Here is a 16,372-nt window from a genome sequence, read left to right as displayed (position 1 = left end):
AATAACAGCCATTCAGAACAACATTTATGTTTAATACACTGCTCTGTGGAGCTGGCATTTGAACCAATGATATTTCACCTCGGGCAGGGTTAGCCAGCGCAAGTATGCCAAGTCCTAATGGATAGGACTTGCTAGAGAATGAAGTGGTTTCTGTAAGCACAAAATTGATTACAATTTTATCTTTTACCAGAATTACAGGTAGAAAACAATACAAATAAATAAGACCTTTCCGTTTAAAACCAGTCTGTGTCCTCTCATTTAAACACTCTTAATTGACTGACCTCAGAACATGCTGCTCATCACTCCAGAGAAGCAGCGCAGTTTCAGTCTTATGAAACTGCCTCTAAATTACTCTCTTACACAACCCAGTGGCCATTGAGAGGATATTGCCACTAAATACAAATCTAGTGCTGTTGTGTGTTAATGTATATGCTCTCAAATGCAGTACTAACACAGCTAGTGTAAAGGGGGTGGATGTGTCATGGTGATGTAAAACAGTGTGATATGCAAGCTTGGCTTCATTTTTTCCATCGAGCATGTTGCTGAATGGATCTTGAGGGTGGGCTAAATCAACGTGGTTAAAAATAGCCAGCTTGCAGACGGGTGATAGAGCAGACATTCGATTAAGAATTCCATTTTAGAATAAATTGGCTGGATTGTAGGCCGTTGGTAAAGCTTAAAAGAATATTCTGGATTCCAAACAAAAGTTCGTCCTAAAAAAGTCATCCCACCTCAAGTTTTTTTTTTCTCTTCTGAATAATTAATAATAATAATAATAATAAGTAAATGTAACATTACTGCTTTTAAAACCTCCAGTGCAATTGCCCCTTAGACTCCCATTGTAAGAGTATTAAAAAAAACCTGGAAAATTCTGAAAGAGAGAGTCACTGTATTGCTCCACATTATATTGGAAGTGACTACGAGAGCAAACCAAATCTTTTAATATCCTGGTTGAAACTCTCGTTTTAGATTGAGGTTGAGTATCTTCCTTGTAGCACATCTTGTAGTGTTTCATATCGCAGCTGCAAAAGCTTTTAACAGTGTGTAAAATATTTGTCTGAACAGTGTTGTACCACTCTGATAAACTATGACTCATACGTTTACATGGGACATAACTCCATTACATAAATAATATAGGTTAAAACATCAGTTATGCTTAAACATCCCCCATAGTTATTTAGACAGAGCCAGACAGAAGGAGATTTAGAATTCAGCAGGATGTTTTCATGGAATTTTGAAATTGATCCCTTGGGGGTTTTGATGGCTGAGAGACCATAATGCCAAGGCCTGTTGCATAATTCAAATGTTCCTACCCCATAATCTCCAAATGCCTTTTACACTGTAAGCTAAAAATAGACCAAACAAACAGAGGTTGACATTCAATATTGACCTGGTTTCATAAGGGATGTAATGGCAACCAGACAATTTAGGACTGTACCTTGATGTACTCACGTGCTAGCTATGCTCTAAACTGCTCAGAAGCAAAATGAGGCAAGATGGCCAGAATGTGCCGAGCAGCTGTTTAAATGGAAAGACAAGATGAAGCGTTTGCCAAGGAAGCAGATGGATCAGGCAGAGTGACATAATCCTGACACATTTTGAGAAAACACAAGGCTTTCTTATGAGTAAAATGTATCTCGAAGGATTTGTTGTTTCTTAGCCTGTAACAACTGTAAAAAGTAAGCAACAATAACTTTGTTAAAATTTTCCCCTTGATTTTGGGGAATACAGTCCCAAAGGAAACAAAAAATTAGCTCATACTGTAGTTTTCTCTTTTTTGATTCATGACTTCATGGAGTTCTCAGTTGTGTTGCATTTAAGTATCTACTTTCTCTCAAATGTGAATCCAAAACTCCATTTTGATTACTGTACAAATAGTCACAAATCAATCAGTTGTTGACTTACAGCAAAAGTATAGAGCTATAAAATGAACATGGATAGCATAGCTCAGATAATTTGATATTTTTTGGGAATTTATTGAGAAATGTTTAAGTGTATATTGAAATTTCAGATGGCAAATCTGAGCACAATTTGAGACAATTTTGAGAATAATCGGATAGATTTTTGATTAGCACAATTTGAGGAACTGTTGAGATCTTCTCTGAAACTCTAGAGGAGACACGTGAGGCTGCTGTGCTCTTTTTCTTAGTAGAAAAATCTGAGAATCTGAGGACTTGAGAAAAAATGGCAGGTTCCATTGCATCTAGTATATTTTCCCAAATAAATACATTTATGAATTTGTATGTATCACATGTATGGATACACACAAAACATACTGTACACACACACATACGATATGTGCAATAAGTATCATGTGCAATGACTGCCATAATATGTGCAATACTGCTATTATCATGTGATGTCCTCCCCTCCCCCTGTCTTGATACACTGTCTGGCTTATTGCCTAAATTTGTTTGCGGTAGCACTCAGTGTTTACTTAATGTTTGCTTAATGTTTGTTATATAGAGATGTGATTCTTCAGGATTAATCCAGAATAAAAAAAAATCTGACCTAAAAATGTGACCTGCGTGTATTGTAAATCCGTTAAAAAATAAAAAGGTTGTGGGTTGTTAGTATTTCATCGGGGGTTAATATCTTATCGACAATGTCCTGTCTGGTGCATTCTCGAAAAGCATTTTTCACCCAAACAAATATAATTTAAACTTCTCTCAGAATAACTTCACACACTCAAATTTCACTGCTTCTTCTGCGTCAAGCACATAGTTGAGAAAGTGTGAAATAGATGCACCTGATTTTCACCGTCAGGACTTCATTCAGGTTGGACAGATTTATTTTAAGTAATCAAGAGAAATAAAAATGGTTGGATATAAAACCGTTGCCACTGTTGTGGACAGGTTAAAATTAGCTATTGTTAAGCTGCAATTCCAGTGTTACTGACATGATATTTGCTGTGAAATCGGGAAATGTATCCTCATTGGGATTGTTCGCTGTCCCCCATTTTCCTCAATACATTTTCCTGCTTTTTTGTGCTTAGTCCATCACATGCCTGGTTATATGTCTGCACTGTAGTTCCCAAAAGGAACAATATTTCATTTTTCTCCATTACCCTGCAGTGTGTTAAAAATTACAATAAACCTGACTTTGACTTTGAGAGCAGAAGATCCTGTTTGCATTGTTTAAATGAGGTCACTGAAATTGACCTGTTGCTATGGCTGAAATGGTGAAAAATTATATTCATGAGGCAAGAGTCATACGATTTTCATGACTGACATTGTAAAAGCAGGTCAGTAGAAAGAAGTTTCTCTGCTCTCTGCTATCTTACTATCCTCTTACTCTTCCTAGCATGGGCAATAATGCACCATTCAATGCCTAAAATGTGCTGTCCTAGTAACCCAAGGTTGCATGTAGTTCTCTATGAACTACAGTGCATCCGGAAAGTATTCACAGCGCTTCACTTTTTCCACATTTTGTTATGTTACAGCCTTATTCCAAAATGGATTAAATTCATTATTTTCCTCAACATTCTACAAACAATACCCCATAATGACAACGTAAAAGAAGTTTGTTTGAAATCTTTGCAAATTTATTACAAATAAAAAATGAAAAAAAATCACATGTACATAAGTATTCACAGCCTTTGCCATGACACTCAAAATTGAGCTCAGGTGCATCCTGTTTCCACTGATCATCCTTGAGATGTTTCTACAACTTGATTGGAGTCCACCTGTGGTAAATTCAGTTGATTGGACATGATTTGTAAAGGCACACACCTGTCTATATAAGGTCCCACAGTTAACAGTGCATGTCAGAGCACAAACCAAGCCATGAAGTCCAAGGAATTGTCTGTAGACCTCCGAGACAGGATTGTATCGAGGCACAGATCTGGGGAAGGGTACAGAAAAATTTCTGCAGCATTGAAGGTCCCAATGAGTACAGTGGCCTCCATCATCCGTAAATGGAAGAAGTTTGGAACCACCAGGACTCTTCCTAGAGCTGGCCGCCCGGCCAAACTGAGCAATCGGGGGAGAAGGGCCTTAGTCAGGGAGGTGACCAAGTACCCGATAGTCACTCTGACAGAGCTCCAGCATTTCTCTGTGGAGAGAGGAGAACCTTCCAGAAGAACAACCATCTCTGCAGCACTCCACCAATCAGGCCTGTATGGTAGAGTGGCCAGACGGAAGCCACTCCTCAGTAAAAGGCACATAACAGCCCACCTGGAGTTTGCCAAAAGGCACCTGAAGGACTCTCAGACCATGAGAAACAAAGATTGAACTCTTTGGCCTAAATGGCAAGTGTCATGCCTGGAGGAAACCAGGCACCACTCATCACCTGGCCAATACCATCCCTACAGTGAAGCATGGTGGTGGCAGCATCATGCTGTGGGGATGTTTTTCAGTGGTAGGAACTGGGAGACTAGTCCGGATCGAGGGAAAGATGAATGCAGCAATGTACATGGACATCCTTGATGAAAACCTGCTCCAGAGCGCTCTGGACCTCAGACTGGGGCGAAGATTCATCTTCCAACAGGACAACAACCCTAAGCACAAAGCCAAGATAACAAAGGAGTGGCTACGGGACAACTCTGTGAATGTCCTTGAGTGGCCCAGCCAGAGCCCAGACTTGAACCCGATTGAACATCTCTGGAGAGATCTGAAAACGACGCTCCCCATCCAACCTGATGGAGCTTGAGAGGTCCTGCAAAGAAGAATGGGAGAAACTGCCCAAAAATAGGTGTGCCAAGCTTGTAGCATCATACTCAAAAAGACTTGAGGCTGTAATTGGTGCCAAAGGTGCTTCAACAAAGTATTGAGCAAAGGCTGTGAATACTTATGTACATGTGTTTTTTTTTTTTTTTTTTTTTTTTCATTTTTTATTTGTAATAAATTTGCAAAGATTTCAAACAAACTATTACATTGTCATTATGGGGTATTGTTTGTAGAATTTTGAGGAAAAGAATGAATTTAATCCATTTTGGAATAAGGCACATATCAAAATGTGGAAAAAGTGAAGCGCTGTGAATACTTTACGGATGCACTGTATTACCATTCTACCACTAAGCAATGAAGTAAATCAGACCTTCACCTTACTGTAAGTACAAAGATGTTAACATGGTAAATGTCAGAAATTTGCCAACCTTTGATTAGTGGACTAGGATTGGTGTAGCATCTTTAAATGATTTGTCTTCATTTTACATCATAACCTTTATTTGTTTTACTTTTAAAAATTTTAAGCAAGGCACATTTGATAATTCTTCATAATCTATTGAGGGGATATTAGTGGTTTGTGGTTGAAAACAGGAAGACAAATCAGATAAAATGATTTGGCAAACCTAACTGCACAGTTACATAATCTTGAGGAAGAATGCCAGCCATATCATCTGTAATTTAATACTTGATGCTGTGAAACACTCTAGCGAAAATTCTTGGTGGCCCATTAATTGGTGACTAGACGTACAAAGGAAACACACTTTAAAATTTGTGCTTTTTTTACTGAGAGATGGCGAGCTGTTCCCCGGAGATTTAGGGCACTCACTGGCCTACTGTATGCTTGTAAGTATGTGTGGTCCATACCAAACACAGATCCCCGTCAGCACTGTCAAACACCCAGATAAGCAGGAGCATCTACAAGCCAGCTCTAATCAAAACACACTGCAGCTCTACAAGCACAGACTACAGTAACCACTTATTAGGGCACGGGGGAGTTGCACACACACACTCACACACACCGTTGAAGGTCAGCTGAAGAAGGGTGAGCATTGATTGTGAGCAGGATAGTGGATGTAATCACCTGCACTGCAGTGAAGAGGACAGTTTAAGACAATAGCTAACCAGGTGGCTAATGGATGTGCTTGATTTGAGAAGACAGGGATGTGTAGTGTGTCACTTGACATTCCAGCACGCAAGACCAATAGATTTTCAGAGTTCAAGTGTGGACAAGAAATGTCCTTTTTATAACGGATAGACCTTTCTTACCAGTGCCATTGAGGTCTATCGACCTTATTCACAGAAGAGACATCTTTGACGGGAATGACAAGTCAAGTCATTTTTATTTGTATAGCGCTTTCCACAACAGACGTAGTTTTTAAAGCAGCTGTACCGGAAATTATGCTATAACAGAAAATAAAGCTGTAATGTCTTAGTCATCATTGTGCAATTTGATAAAAATGTGATTGAAGATTGTGCCTCAATAACTAAATAATATTTGTATTTAGAACCCCTGTGAGCAAGTCAAAGACGACCGTGGCAAGGAACAAAACAATCCATAAGATGTTGGTTAATGTAGAAAAAGCCCCCCACAAGGCTGTGAGGGTAGACACACAGTCTCTTCAATGGATTTTACGGTTGTTTAAAGTGTTTTTAATCATTCCGCAGATGAAACATTGAAAAAACTACACCTTTCCAAAAAATGTATACAGTGCATTCCATGGAAAAGACTGTAAGTCTGTTTCTCACAGCCTCATTTTCATTCCCATCAAAAATCAAATCTGGCACTACTGTGAGTAAGGTCTATAATAATAAAAAATGCTCAAACTAGCTTTAGCTGGTCTCCCTGCCTGGTCAAGCTTGTTTATTTTTCTCTGACTTTTGGTCCTTTTCACACTTTTAAGTGGTACTGGTAAAACATCTACTATGCTATAATGACATAGTTTTTGCGATTTACCGTATGTTGCTTTCAAAGTATTTTATTTCCTCTAAATACATGGCTACTTTTGTATGAGTTTCAATGGAGAAATGTGCTTTTTTGCCCCCATAATTGTGTAGTTATAATATCTACCAGCATGCTCTAACTGGATTATGCTAACCAGCCAAACCTTGACTCCTTGACCAGTGCATAATGGATCAGGCCAATACATAAAATGGACTCGATTGGAGAGCCTAGAATGGTATCACAAGCTTCATGACTGATCATGAAAGTCATGGACTAGTGAGTTGCAACTGACCTGGGCCAAGCTTAGCAACTGCATACAGCAGGTCGTAGTTAATAACAGGTGTGGCTTCATCAATCTGTTGCCAGCCGACTGGAGGTGAGCCGGGTGGGGAGATGAGGAACTGTTTCGAAGGCTGGGGAGGAGCCAGGTGCAAATTGTCTCCTTCGGATGCTGGGTTCTGCACCTGAAAGCCAGAGGATGCAGGTGTTATTCTAATCAGGATTAAGTTGAACAAAAAGACAGCCTTCTCCTCCATTTTAAAACTAGAAAACTTGATAATCAGCTGTCAAGGTCTGACCAGATGTTTCTCAAGTACTGAAAAAGTTGTTACATTTTAGATGGAATTTGTCATTTCTGTGTCACTAGATTCACCAAACGGAATTGCGAAAAGGTTTCCCAAACACTTTCACGTGTCATTGGTCAGAAGAATAGTGAGTCCTGGTCAAAAAGCACACTATTGGTTGAGCTAATGTTGCCATATTGGGCTGTCCGGGATGCTCAAACAAAGTGTTTACACTTTTATGGGAAATCAGCCTATGAAATGGCTTACGTATTGTTGTCTGCATATTATGCTGGGATAGAAGAAAGTCATTTAAAGGTATAGTTGACCCATAAATAAAAATTCTCATGATGTGGAAACAATTACACACACCATATTTAAAGCAAATATATGAAACAATTTCAAACATTGTTGGGGACACGTTTCCGCTAAAAACTGCATTCTGCACTCTGATGAGCAGCTAATAATATCAACTACAATAATGCATTTATTTGAAAGCGATCTTCTCTAGCCAGTGGATTCATCCCTACCAGAGTTGTGTAATCCTGAATATGAGTTCATTTCCTGCTAACACAAGGGGTTAGAGACATGGCATTATTTTGCAGAAGGATTACGACGAGCATGATTTATGAACAAATGCTAGCTGCACTCTGTGACCCTAATGTCTCAATTTGACATACAGGAACCCAATGATAATGCATAGTTTATACTTTAAAGAGCAACTTAAAATAGTCTCTTGGCTGCTTAAAATAGTGCCTTAGAGAGACAAAGCTTCTTTGGGCTGGCCACGAAAATTCGTACCTGGGCGAAGTAAAGTTTGAGTTTTTTCCCTCTAAAAGGTGTCTCGTGTAGCTCTATCCTGGCGCTGGCTGCTGCTTTGGGGTTACTGAAGTTGATTCGTACACGTCGAAAGCTCTTAAACTGCTGGAACGTCACACCTTCGTCGTATGCGAGGAAGAGTGCCTCGAACATTTCCTGAAAGACAAGGAAAATGAACAAGGTATGAATAAGTTCAATTCTGTCCTCTAGCTAATTTGGAAACATTACTAAAGCATGTATCTTCACAGAGGACAAAGAAAGTAATGCAAGCATAGTGCAATAAAATGCTTTTTACTAAGCCAGAAACAAGTGAAGCTGGTTCCAGCAATATCAGTCTTATCAGGGCCATGAGAAAAATGATTGCAAATAATGTCAGCACATCACTTAGTGAATGAACACCATTGTATTGTTTTATGAGACAAGAGCGCTCTTTGGACTAGGCATGCCTGAGAGGACATCCAATCAGACCTGCTAGAACTGGACCCTATTGGAGAGACAGATGAATCTGTTATGACATCATATTAATTTCCTGTGCAGGAGAGGATCTGATGAAAGCAATTCTATCTGCAGCTTGTCTCTCAGTCCAGCTGGGTTTGCCCTGTCTGTCATGGCCATTAAACCAAATGGTTTATTATTCAGTTAGCGAGCTACAAACATGTCAACTTGCACAGGAAGATTCTCTTCAAACAGTTGCTTTGCCATGATAGTAGCTGTCCTGAAAAAAACAACAACTTTACGTTATTGTCCATTATAGCACACTTTTCAAATATCACTGAGGATACAATGTGTACTTTATTTTGTAGTCTGACACAGAAAACATGACGCAAAAAAATCAAGCTTGTGTAGCTAGAAATGTTCATATATTTGCGTTGAGTGTGTTTTGGGCCTAATACTTGTATTTGAGTATTTAAGATTTTCCCCATTTCATTTCCTTACCTGAACCTAACCTTCATTGTGAGGACTCAAATATTAGCTCATAGGCTTATTGTTTTTGTAATTATATAATGGCTTCTCTTTTTAACTCCAATTTCTTTAGCAGTCCTCTAATGATTTTATTTGTTACCTTAAACTACGTATGGTTCGCTTATTAGGTAAATAAAACCACACTCTTATGAAACTCTCCTTTGGAGAAGCATCCGAAATAAAATTTCTGCAACAGAAACACCTTAAACTAATTACTGTTTCCAAAAAAGAAAACATAATCAAATGTGTATAGGCTATCTCATTCCTGATTTGATTCTTCAACTTAGTGAGGTATTTAATGTGCTATTTTGAGAGAACTGTTAAAATGGCTAATGTTTCATTGTTAGGTTTGCATTGCCTTTTAAAGGCATAGCACATAAGCACTTGGATTTGAGGCAAATGAGGGCACCATAAGCAAGAAACCCTCAAATATGCCCTTAAATTCTATTCAACCACTACAATGTGAGAACAAATAATAGTCCACAATGTAAAACCGTTATATCCAACACTAAAAGGAAGGCCTTAAAGGGTTAGTTCACCCCAAAATGAAGACTCTCACATTGAGTAAATGACTTACTGTACTTTCTTCCATGGAGCTCCAAATGAGATGTTAGGCAGAATGTTATGGACTAGCTTCAGTCACCATTCACTTTCATTGTGTGGAGAAAAGGTGCAGTGAAAGTGAATGGTGACTAAATCAGTGTGAGTAAACTATGTAAGAAGTTTCATTTTGGGGTGACCTATCCTTCTAAACTTGATCACAACAAGAATTTTATTGCATGCGAATACGTTTTGTTTAAAAAAAAAAAAAAAACAGCTACTTTTGAATGGCCCTCAATGAAGAAATCGATTTTGCAGGATGGTTTGGTTCCATCAGTTACCAGCAAGGGCTAATGGACCATGCTAACCAGTCATGCAAACCTTGGCCTCTTGATAGTGCCCTTGAATGTTGCTCTAGGAGGATGGTCCTTAATAAGACTATTGTAAGTTGATTTGGATTAAAGTGTCCGCTAAATTACTATTTAATTGTCGCTTCACAATACTCAGAATCTAAAGTCATTACTTTTAGTATCATGAAATGAATGTGTTCCATTACATTGTCAAGAGACGGAGGCAGATGAAAGATTAGAGGCTTTTGCTGAGCCAGCTCTCTTCCACAGCGTCAATTCGCCAAACATCTTGAATCCTGTCACAATCTGTGAGAAACCTTCAGCATATTCCTTCATCTCAGTACCAAGAGTAAGTGTCCCAGGAGATGACAGCTGTGGGCGAGTCATGTCCACCGCGTGTCAGGATGTGAGGTGTGTATCAGCAGTGACAGCTGGGCCATCTCTGAATAACTCAGCAATGGCAGGTGACACCAGAGTCCATCAGAGTGTTGCAGTGCATATGTGTGCATTTTCCATATTCTGCTGTCTTACTCAGCACTTCCCTGAAGTTACACAAGAGGCTCAGAATGTGTCCAAAGCTAATTATATAACCATAAGTTGATGGTGTTTGAAATATAGAATCACAGCACATATGTCTGATGCACTGTGCCTTGAAATGAGACATCTTTGCAAATAAAGGCTGAATTTTCAGTATTGCAATTCGAAGTGCAGGGATGTTCATAATTTAGACCAGGTATCCTTCAGTAAAAGGATCAAAGAAGCCTAATTAATGTTTGTACAGTAACAACATTTTTTTTTTACTAGATTTTGACATTTTCTGTAAGTGAAAACTTCATGCCAAGGTGCTAGGGTGTTGCTATGGGATTCTGAGTGTTTTTTTTTTTTTAAGCATGCTGCTGTATGGTTGCCAGGGTGCTCTGGGTGGTTGCTAGGTGGTCACTTACTAGCCCAAGTCAAAAGAACAAGTCTCTGTGATATTGTGGTCCCTACATATGTTTCGGGTCCTACTTCAATAGCCGCTTTCCCACCATCGGGCCGAATAGTTCTCATCGCAAAACTGTAGCTTCTTTCTTTTTCCACTGTGGTGCCGTGAAATCAGTAGAATGTACGTAACAGATCCACATGAGAGGTAAACATTGGAGCGAGTGTGGCGCGCTATGGAGGATGATAGTATATTCAAGTTTTTAGGACTGCCTTTTTCCCTGGTTTTACTCTGCTAACAAACAGCAAAGACACGGACCAAGTCGCAAAAAGGAATGTAAAGAGAAAAAGGCACGAGGTTTACCATCATTTGCTGAGGGCTTGTGTTTACCACCAGACACAAACATGCAGAAAGGTAAAAGTTCCCAGATTAGCTTAAAAGGATATTTATTGACAGTGTATTATATGAAAATAGTATAAGAGAATATACTGATGTATTTTGAGTTTAAATGAGCTAGTAATCTTCTTCCCTGACGAAAAAGGTGTGTAGAAAAATAAATGTAGGCTACAATACTTGTTAAACCATCATAATAAAATCATGAAGATGCATTAAAGGAGTCGCCACATACTAAACCCATTCTGCCAGCACAGTTGAGTACGGTTAGCTAACCGTGGTGAGAATTCTGGGCCAAAAACGGTTTATAATCGTGCCGTGCCAAACCGTGCTCCAGTGGAAATGCTACTGCAAGTGTTCTGTACTGTGGTCAGAACCGTTCGACCCGATGGTGGAAAAGTGGCTAATGTAAGGATGCATTATGCACATATGTTTCATACTTAAGGAGAGTGGTTTGTTCAAATCCCTTACGCTAAATATGAGCAATAATGGTGATGCTTGCCATAGTAAGCACCACTAATTATAGCAGCACATGCCAAAAATATACATCTGGGTCACAGCCATGTGTAAAAAAATAAACTCTAATGGAATAACTGAGGTTACAAGTATTACTTTCTACCTTGAGCATATCATATTGAAGCCTAATCTAGAAATCAATACAGTAACACATTTTAAATAGAGGGAAGATGGTGGAGGTGACTTTAATTTTCCTCACCTCTCTGAGAGCAAACCTTTCAAAGCAAAGCAGTGGAATCAACTTACTTTCCTTTGCAAATATGGACACAGAGATGACAGGAAGAGGATGCAGGGTTATGAGGTGTGGAATATTTTGTCTCTGGCTTTCTTTTTTTGTGATTTTCATTTTTTATTGATTCATACATTAAACAAAGAAAAGCAGAACATATATACACAGAATCAATATTTAACTCCCACTATTACCCCTCCCAATCCCCAATCCCCACCCTGACCCTCAACAAACATTCCTGTGGTCACATATGAGTAAATACACACAAAAAACAAAAACAAAAAATATATATATAAGAATCACACACATTAACAGCTACACCTCTCTCTCCACTGCCCCTCCCCAAGAGCCCTCCAAAAAAGCCAAATATGTGCCCCATTTCCCCACAAACGAGTCCAAATTACCCAGTCTTCTAGATGACCGTTCTTCGAAAGCCACTACCCTCCCCATCTCTGAGCACAACTCCTGAAATGGGGGCACTCCAGTCAACTTCCATCCCCTTAAAACAATTTGTCTGGCGATCATGACACTGGTTAGGACCCGATGTTTTATGTGTTTATTCCCTTTATTGATGATCTGGGGCAAAATGAAATTTGAATGCCCAATATGTCACACATAAAACTCTGAACCTTCAACCAAAATTCTTGGATCTTAACACACCACCAAAAAACATGGGTTGTGTCTCCATCCTCTGACTGGCCAGCAGGTGGGTGTGTCTTTAAGACCAAGCCTATACAATCTAGAGGGGGTCCAGTAGAACTGATGTAAAATCTTGAATTGCATAAGGCGCACCTTTGCATCTCTAGATGCAGACTTGACGTTTTTTAGAATCCTAGCCCACACTCCTTCCTCCAATACCAAGTTTAAATCTTTCTCCCATAATCTCTTGATAGAAGTTAAAGCTCCATCCCCAAGACTCTGAATTAGCAGGGAATAATACACTGATGCCTCATGACCTTTTCCAATAGCAGTAATCACCACTCCCAGTGTGTCTGCCGCTTTAGGAGGGTGTATGCTACTCCCAAAAACAGTACAGAGCAGGTGGTGCAACTGTAAATACCTAAAAAATTGAGATCTGGAACAGTGTGAAGTTCCCTGCTTCTTCAAACGCTCCACCATCATCCCTGTCCCAAAGATATATATATATATATATATATATATATATATATATATATATAGTATTTATTTATTTTTTGTCTTATTATGTATTTCTATACACTGTATACTTATATGTTCTATTCGGTTTTTATTTTTATTCTATTTTTTTTATTTTATCTGTCTGTATTGTTTGTGCACTGGAAGCTTCTGTCACCAAGACAAATTCCTTGTATGTTTAAGCATACTTGGCAATAAAGCTCATTCTCAGAATGCAGGGCCTGTTTTGTGTCCCACTTTGATTTGCACCAAAAAATGTTCATAACTACCAGCCTCTGTTCAATGTTGTTTTCTTCCACAGTTTAAGTAATTAAAGGAATATTCCGGGTTCAATACAAGTTAAGCTCAATCGACAGCATTTGTGCCACAATACTGATTAGGGTACAACGGGGCTAAAGACTCTGTGGGGTAAAAGGCTCCATTGATTTTATTTTTCTCCCAAAACACTAAATAGCAACAAAAACTACCACAGCACTTTCCTAAACACCTGTTTGTCACTATACACTAGAAAATTTTCCTGTTCCATGAGATCTTTGCGTGTAATGTCTTAAGGTTGATTTTGAGGCAGTTTAATCTAATTTTTTATAATTTATATGTTGCAAATTTATGAAGCTAATGAAAATACCTGAAATGAACACATTTCTTTTGAGACAAAATACTTATTCATCATTTTCAGTTTTAAGTTAATTAAATAAAGCAAATTTCAATAACAGTCCAATAAGTGAAAATATAGCATTTGGGGTAAAAAGTCCCCCTGCTGCACTGATCATCCACAACATTAAAACCACTGACAGGTGAAGTGAATAAAATGTATTATCTCGTTACAATGACAACTGTCAAGGGTGACAACAGTCAGTTCTTGAATTTCATGTGTTGGAAGCAGGAAAAATGGGCAAGCGTAAGGATCTGAGTGACTTTGACAAGGGCCAAATGTGATGGATAGACGACTGGGTCAGAGCATCTCCAAAACGGCAGGTTTTGTGGGGTGTTCCTGGCATGCAGTGGTTAGTACCTACCAAAAGTTGTCCAAGGAAGGACAACCGGTGAACTGGTGACTGGGTCATGGGCGCCCAAGGCTCAGTGATGTGCGTGGGGAGCAAAGGCTAGCCCGTCTGGTCCTATCCCACAGAAGAGCTACTGTAGCACAAATTGCTGAAAAACTTAATGCTGGCCATGATAGAAAGGTGTCAGAACACACAGTGCATTGCAGCTTGCTGCATATGGGGCTGCGTAGCCACAGACCAGTCAGAGTGCCCATACTGACCCCTGTCCACCTCCAGAAGTGCCTACAATGGGCACGTGAGCATCATAACTGGACAATGGAGCAATGGAAGAAGGTGGCGTGGTCTGATGAATCATGCATTGTTTACCTGGGGAAAAGATGGCAGGATGCACTATGGGATGAAGACAGGCCGGCAGAGGCAGTGTGATGCTCTGGGCAATGTTCTGCTGGGAAATCTTGGGTTGTGGCATTCATGTGGATGTTAATTTGACATAAGATTGTTGTAGACCACGTACTCCCCTTCATGGCAACCGTATTCCCTGATGGCAGTGGCTTCTTTCAGCAGGATAATGCGCCCTGCCACACAGCAAAAATGGTTCAGGAATGGTTTGAGGAACATGACAAAGAGTTCAAGGTGTTGACTTGGCCTCCAAATTCCCCAGATTTCAATCCGATTGAGCATCTATAGGATGTGCTGGACCAATAAGTCCGATCCATAGAGGCCCACCTCGCAACTTACAGGACTTAAAGGATCTGCTGCTAACATCTTGGTGCCAGATACCACAGGACACCTTCAGAGGTCTTGTGGAGTCCATGACTTGACAGGTCAGAGCTGTTCTGGCTGCACGAAGGGGACCTACACGATATTAGGCAGGTGGTTTTAATGTTGTGGCTGATCGGTGTATTGATTTTTTTAAAGTTCGGGGAATAGATTTGTTATGAAAAATGTTCAAAGTGGGCTCACACTGAATCATCCAATCATAATAGAGATTAGTTTATTTATAGAATACTTGAGATGTAACAAAATGCCAAATGTGTTTGAAATTAACAGGAAATGGTTGTCTTTTTTCTGAATTAGTTTTTTTGAGAAAGCATTATCTTAATTTGTTACTCAAAAAAGCATCTTGCTATCTCAATATTATTTGCATTAGTTGACAAATTGTGCCCTATAACTATTGCCTCGGTATCTACACAATATCACTTTAAATCCCCTAGGGGCCTTTTACCCCAAGTGAGGGAGCCTTTTACACCAAGTGTGGGGTAAAAGGCTCCCTCACCACCTTTTAAAAAAAACAACAACTGATTTTTATTCTAAACAACCTTCTGTTGTTATTTCTTTTCACACAAATTATGTTGCTCCATCAAATTTTTTTTTTTTTTTACCTTGATACATTTTGTGACCAGAAAAAGATTTCCTTAAGGGGTGCCTTTAGCCCTATTGTACCATACCACAAAAAAGATTTTTTACTTGCCCCTCCTTTTCTTTAAAAAAAAAAAAAGCAAAGTTCTGGGTTACAGTGAGGCACTTAGTGAATGAGGGCCAATTTTTTAACTTTAAATTACTTTTTCAAAAGTATAGCCTCAAGACATAAACAATATGTGTGTAAACATGATTTTAGTGTGATAAAATTACTTTTTTGTGTAAAGTCATAGCCAATTTTACAACTTCAGTGCATGACAATGTAATGTCAAAAAACCCTAAAATGACTGTAAAATGGACAATTTATACAACTTTACAGCTGAAATAATACATGAGTTTTAAAAGAAGAATTAAATGTAAGTGATTTATTAAAATTAAGTATCTTCAAATTTCTGCCTTTATACCCTCCAAAAATTAGCCCCAATCACTTACATTGTAAGTGCCTCACTGTTACCTCAATTTTTGCTTTTTTTTTGTTAAAGAAAAGGAGGGACAAGTCAAAATATTTTTTTGTGGTAATCAACATTATGCCACAAATACTGTCGATTGAGCTTAACTTGTATTGAACCAGGAATATTCCTTTAAGAGGCAACTAACTGAGTAGATGTAATGGTTTGCATCATGTGTTAACCTCATTTTGAAAGCTGTTGGTACACTGAACACAATCCAATCTCATTCAAAACAAGATCCAGCATTTAGATACTTGTATGGTTGTAGGTAATGTTGACTACACACAAAAGCACAGAGAAAGAGAGCAGACTGGCAGAAATGCCTCCAGTTCTCCACAGAGAATCTCACTGGTACTTTATTTCCACTGAGAACTGTTTATGTGTTCTCCTTTGCAGAGCCAGGAGAAATCTATTGTTGTGCTTTCGGTTTTGTGCTAGGAGCTG

At 39.0% G+C, this 16,372-nt stretch overlaps 1 protein-coding gene across 2 annotated transcripts in view; it reads right to left on the bottom strand.

Annotated features, from left to right (window-relative positions):
• The window catches only part of LOC127416284 (calcipressin-2-like), an 88,665-nt gene that overhangs the window by 10,382 nt on the left and 61,911 nt on the right, over positions 1-16,372 (bottom strand). For both annotated transcript variants that reach the window (XM_051655543.1, XM_051655544.1), the window contains 2 exons: positions 7,971-8,144; positions 6,902-7,073 (listed from right to left, as the gene is read on the bottom strand). In XM_051655543.1, the coding sequence (XP_051511503.1) occupies positions 6,902-7,073; positions 7,971-8,144 (346 nt within the window). The remainder of the gene's footprint in view (positions 1-6,901; positions 7,074-7,970; positions 8,145-16,372) is intronic.

The sequence above is a fragment of the Myxocyprinus asiaticus genome, chromosome 25, assembly GCF_019703515.2.
Source record: "Myxocyprinus asiaticus isolate MX2 ecotype Aquarium Trade chromosome 25, UBuf_Myxa_2, whole genome shotgun sequence".
NCBI lineage: Eukaryota > Metazoa > Chordata > Actinopteri > Cypriniformes > Catostomidae > Myxocyprinus > Myxocyprinus asiaticus.
This window is presented reverse-complemented; position numbering and strand designations above follow the sequence as displayed.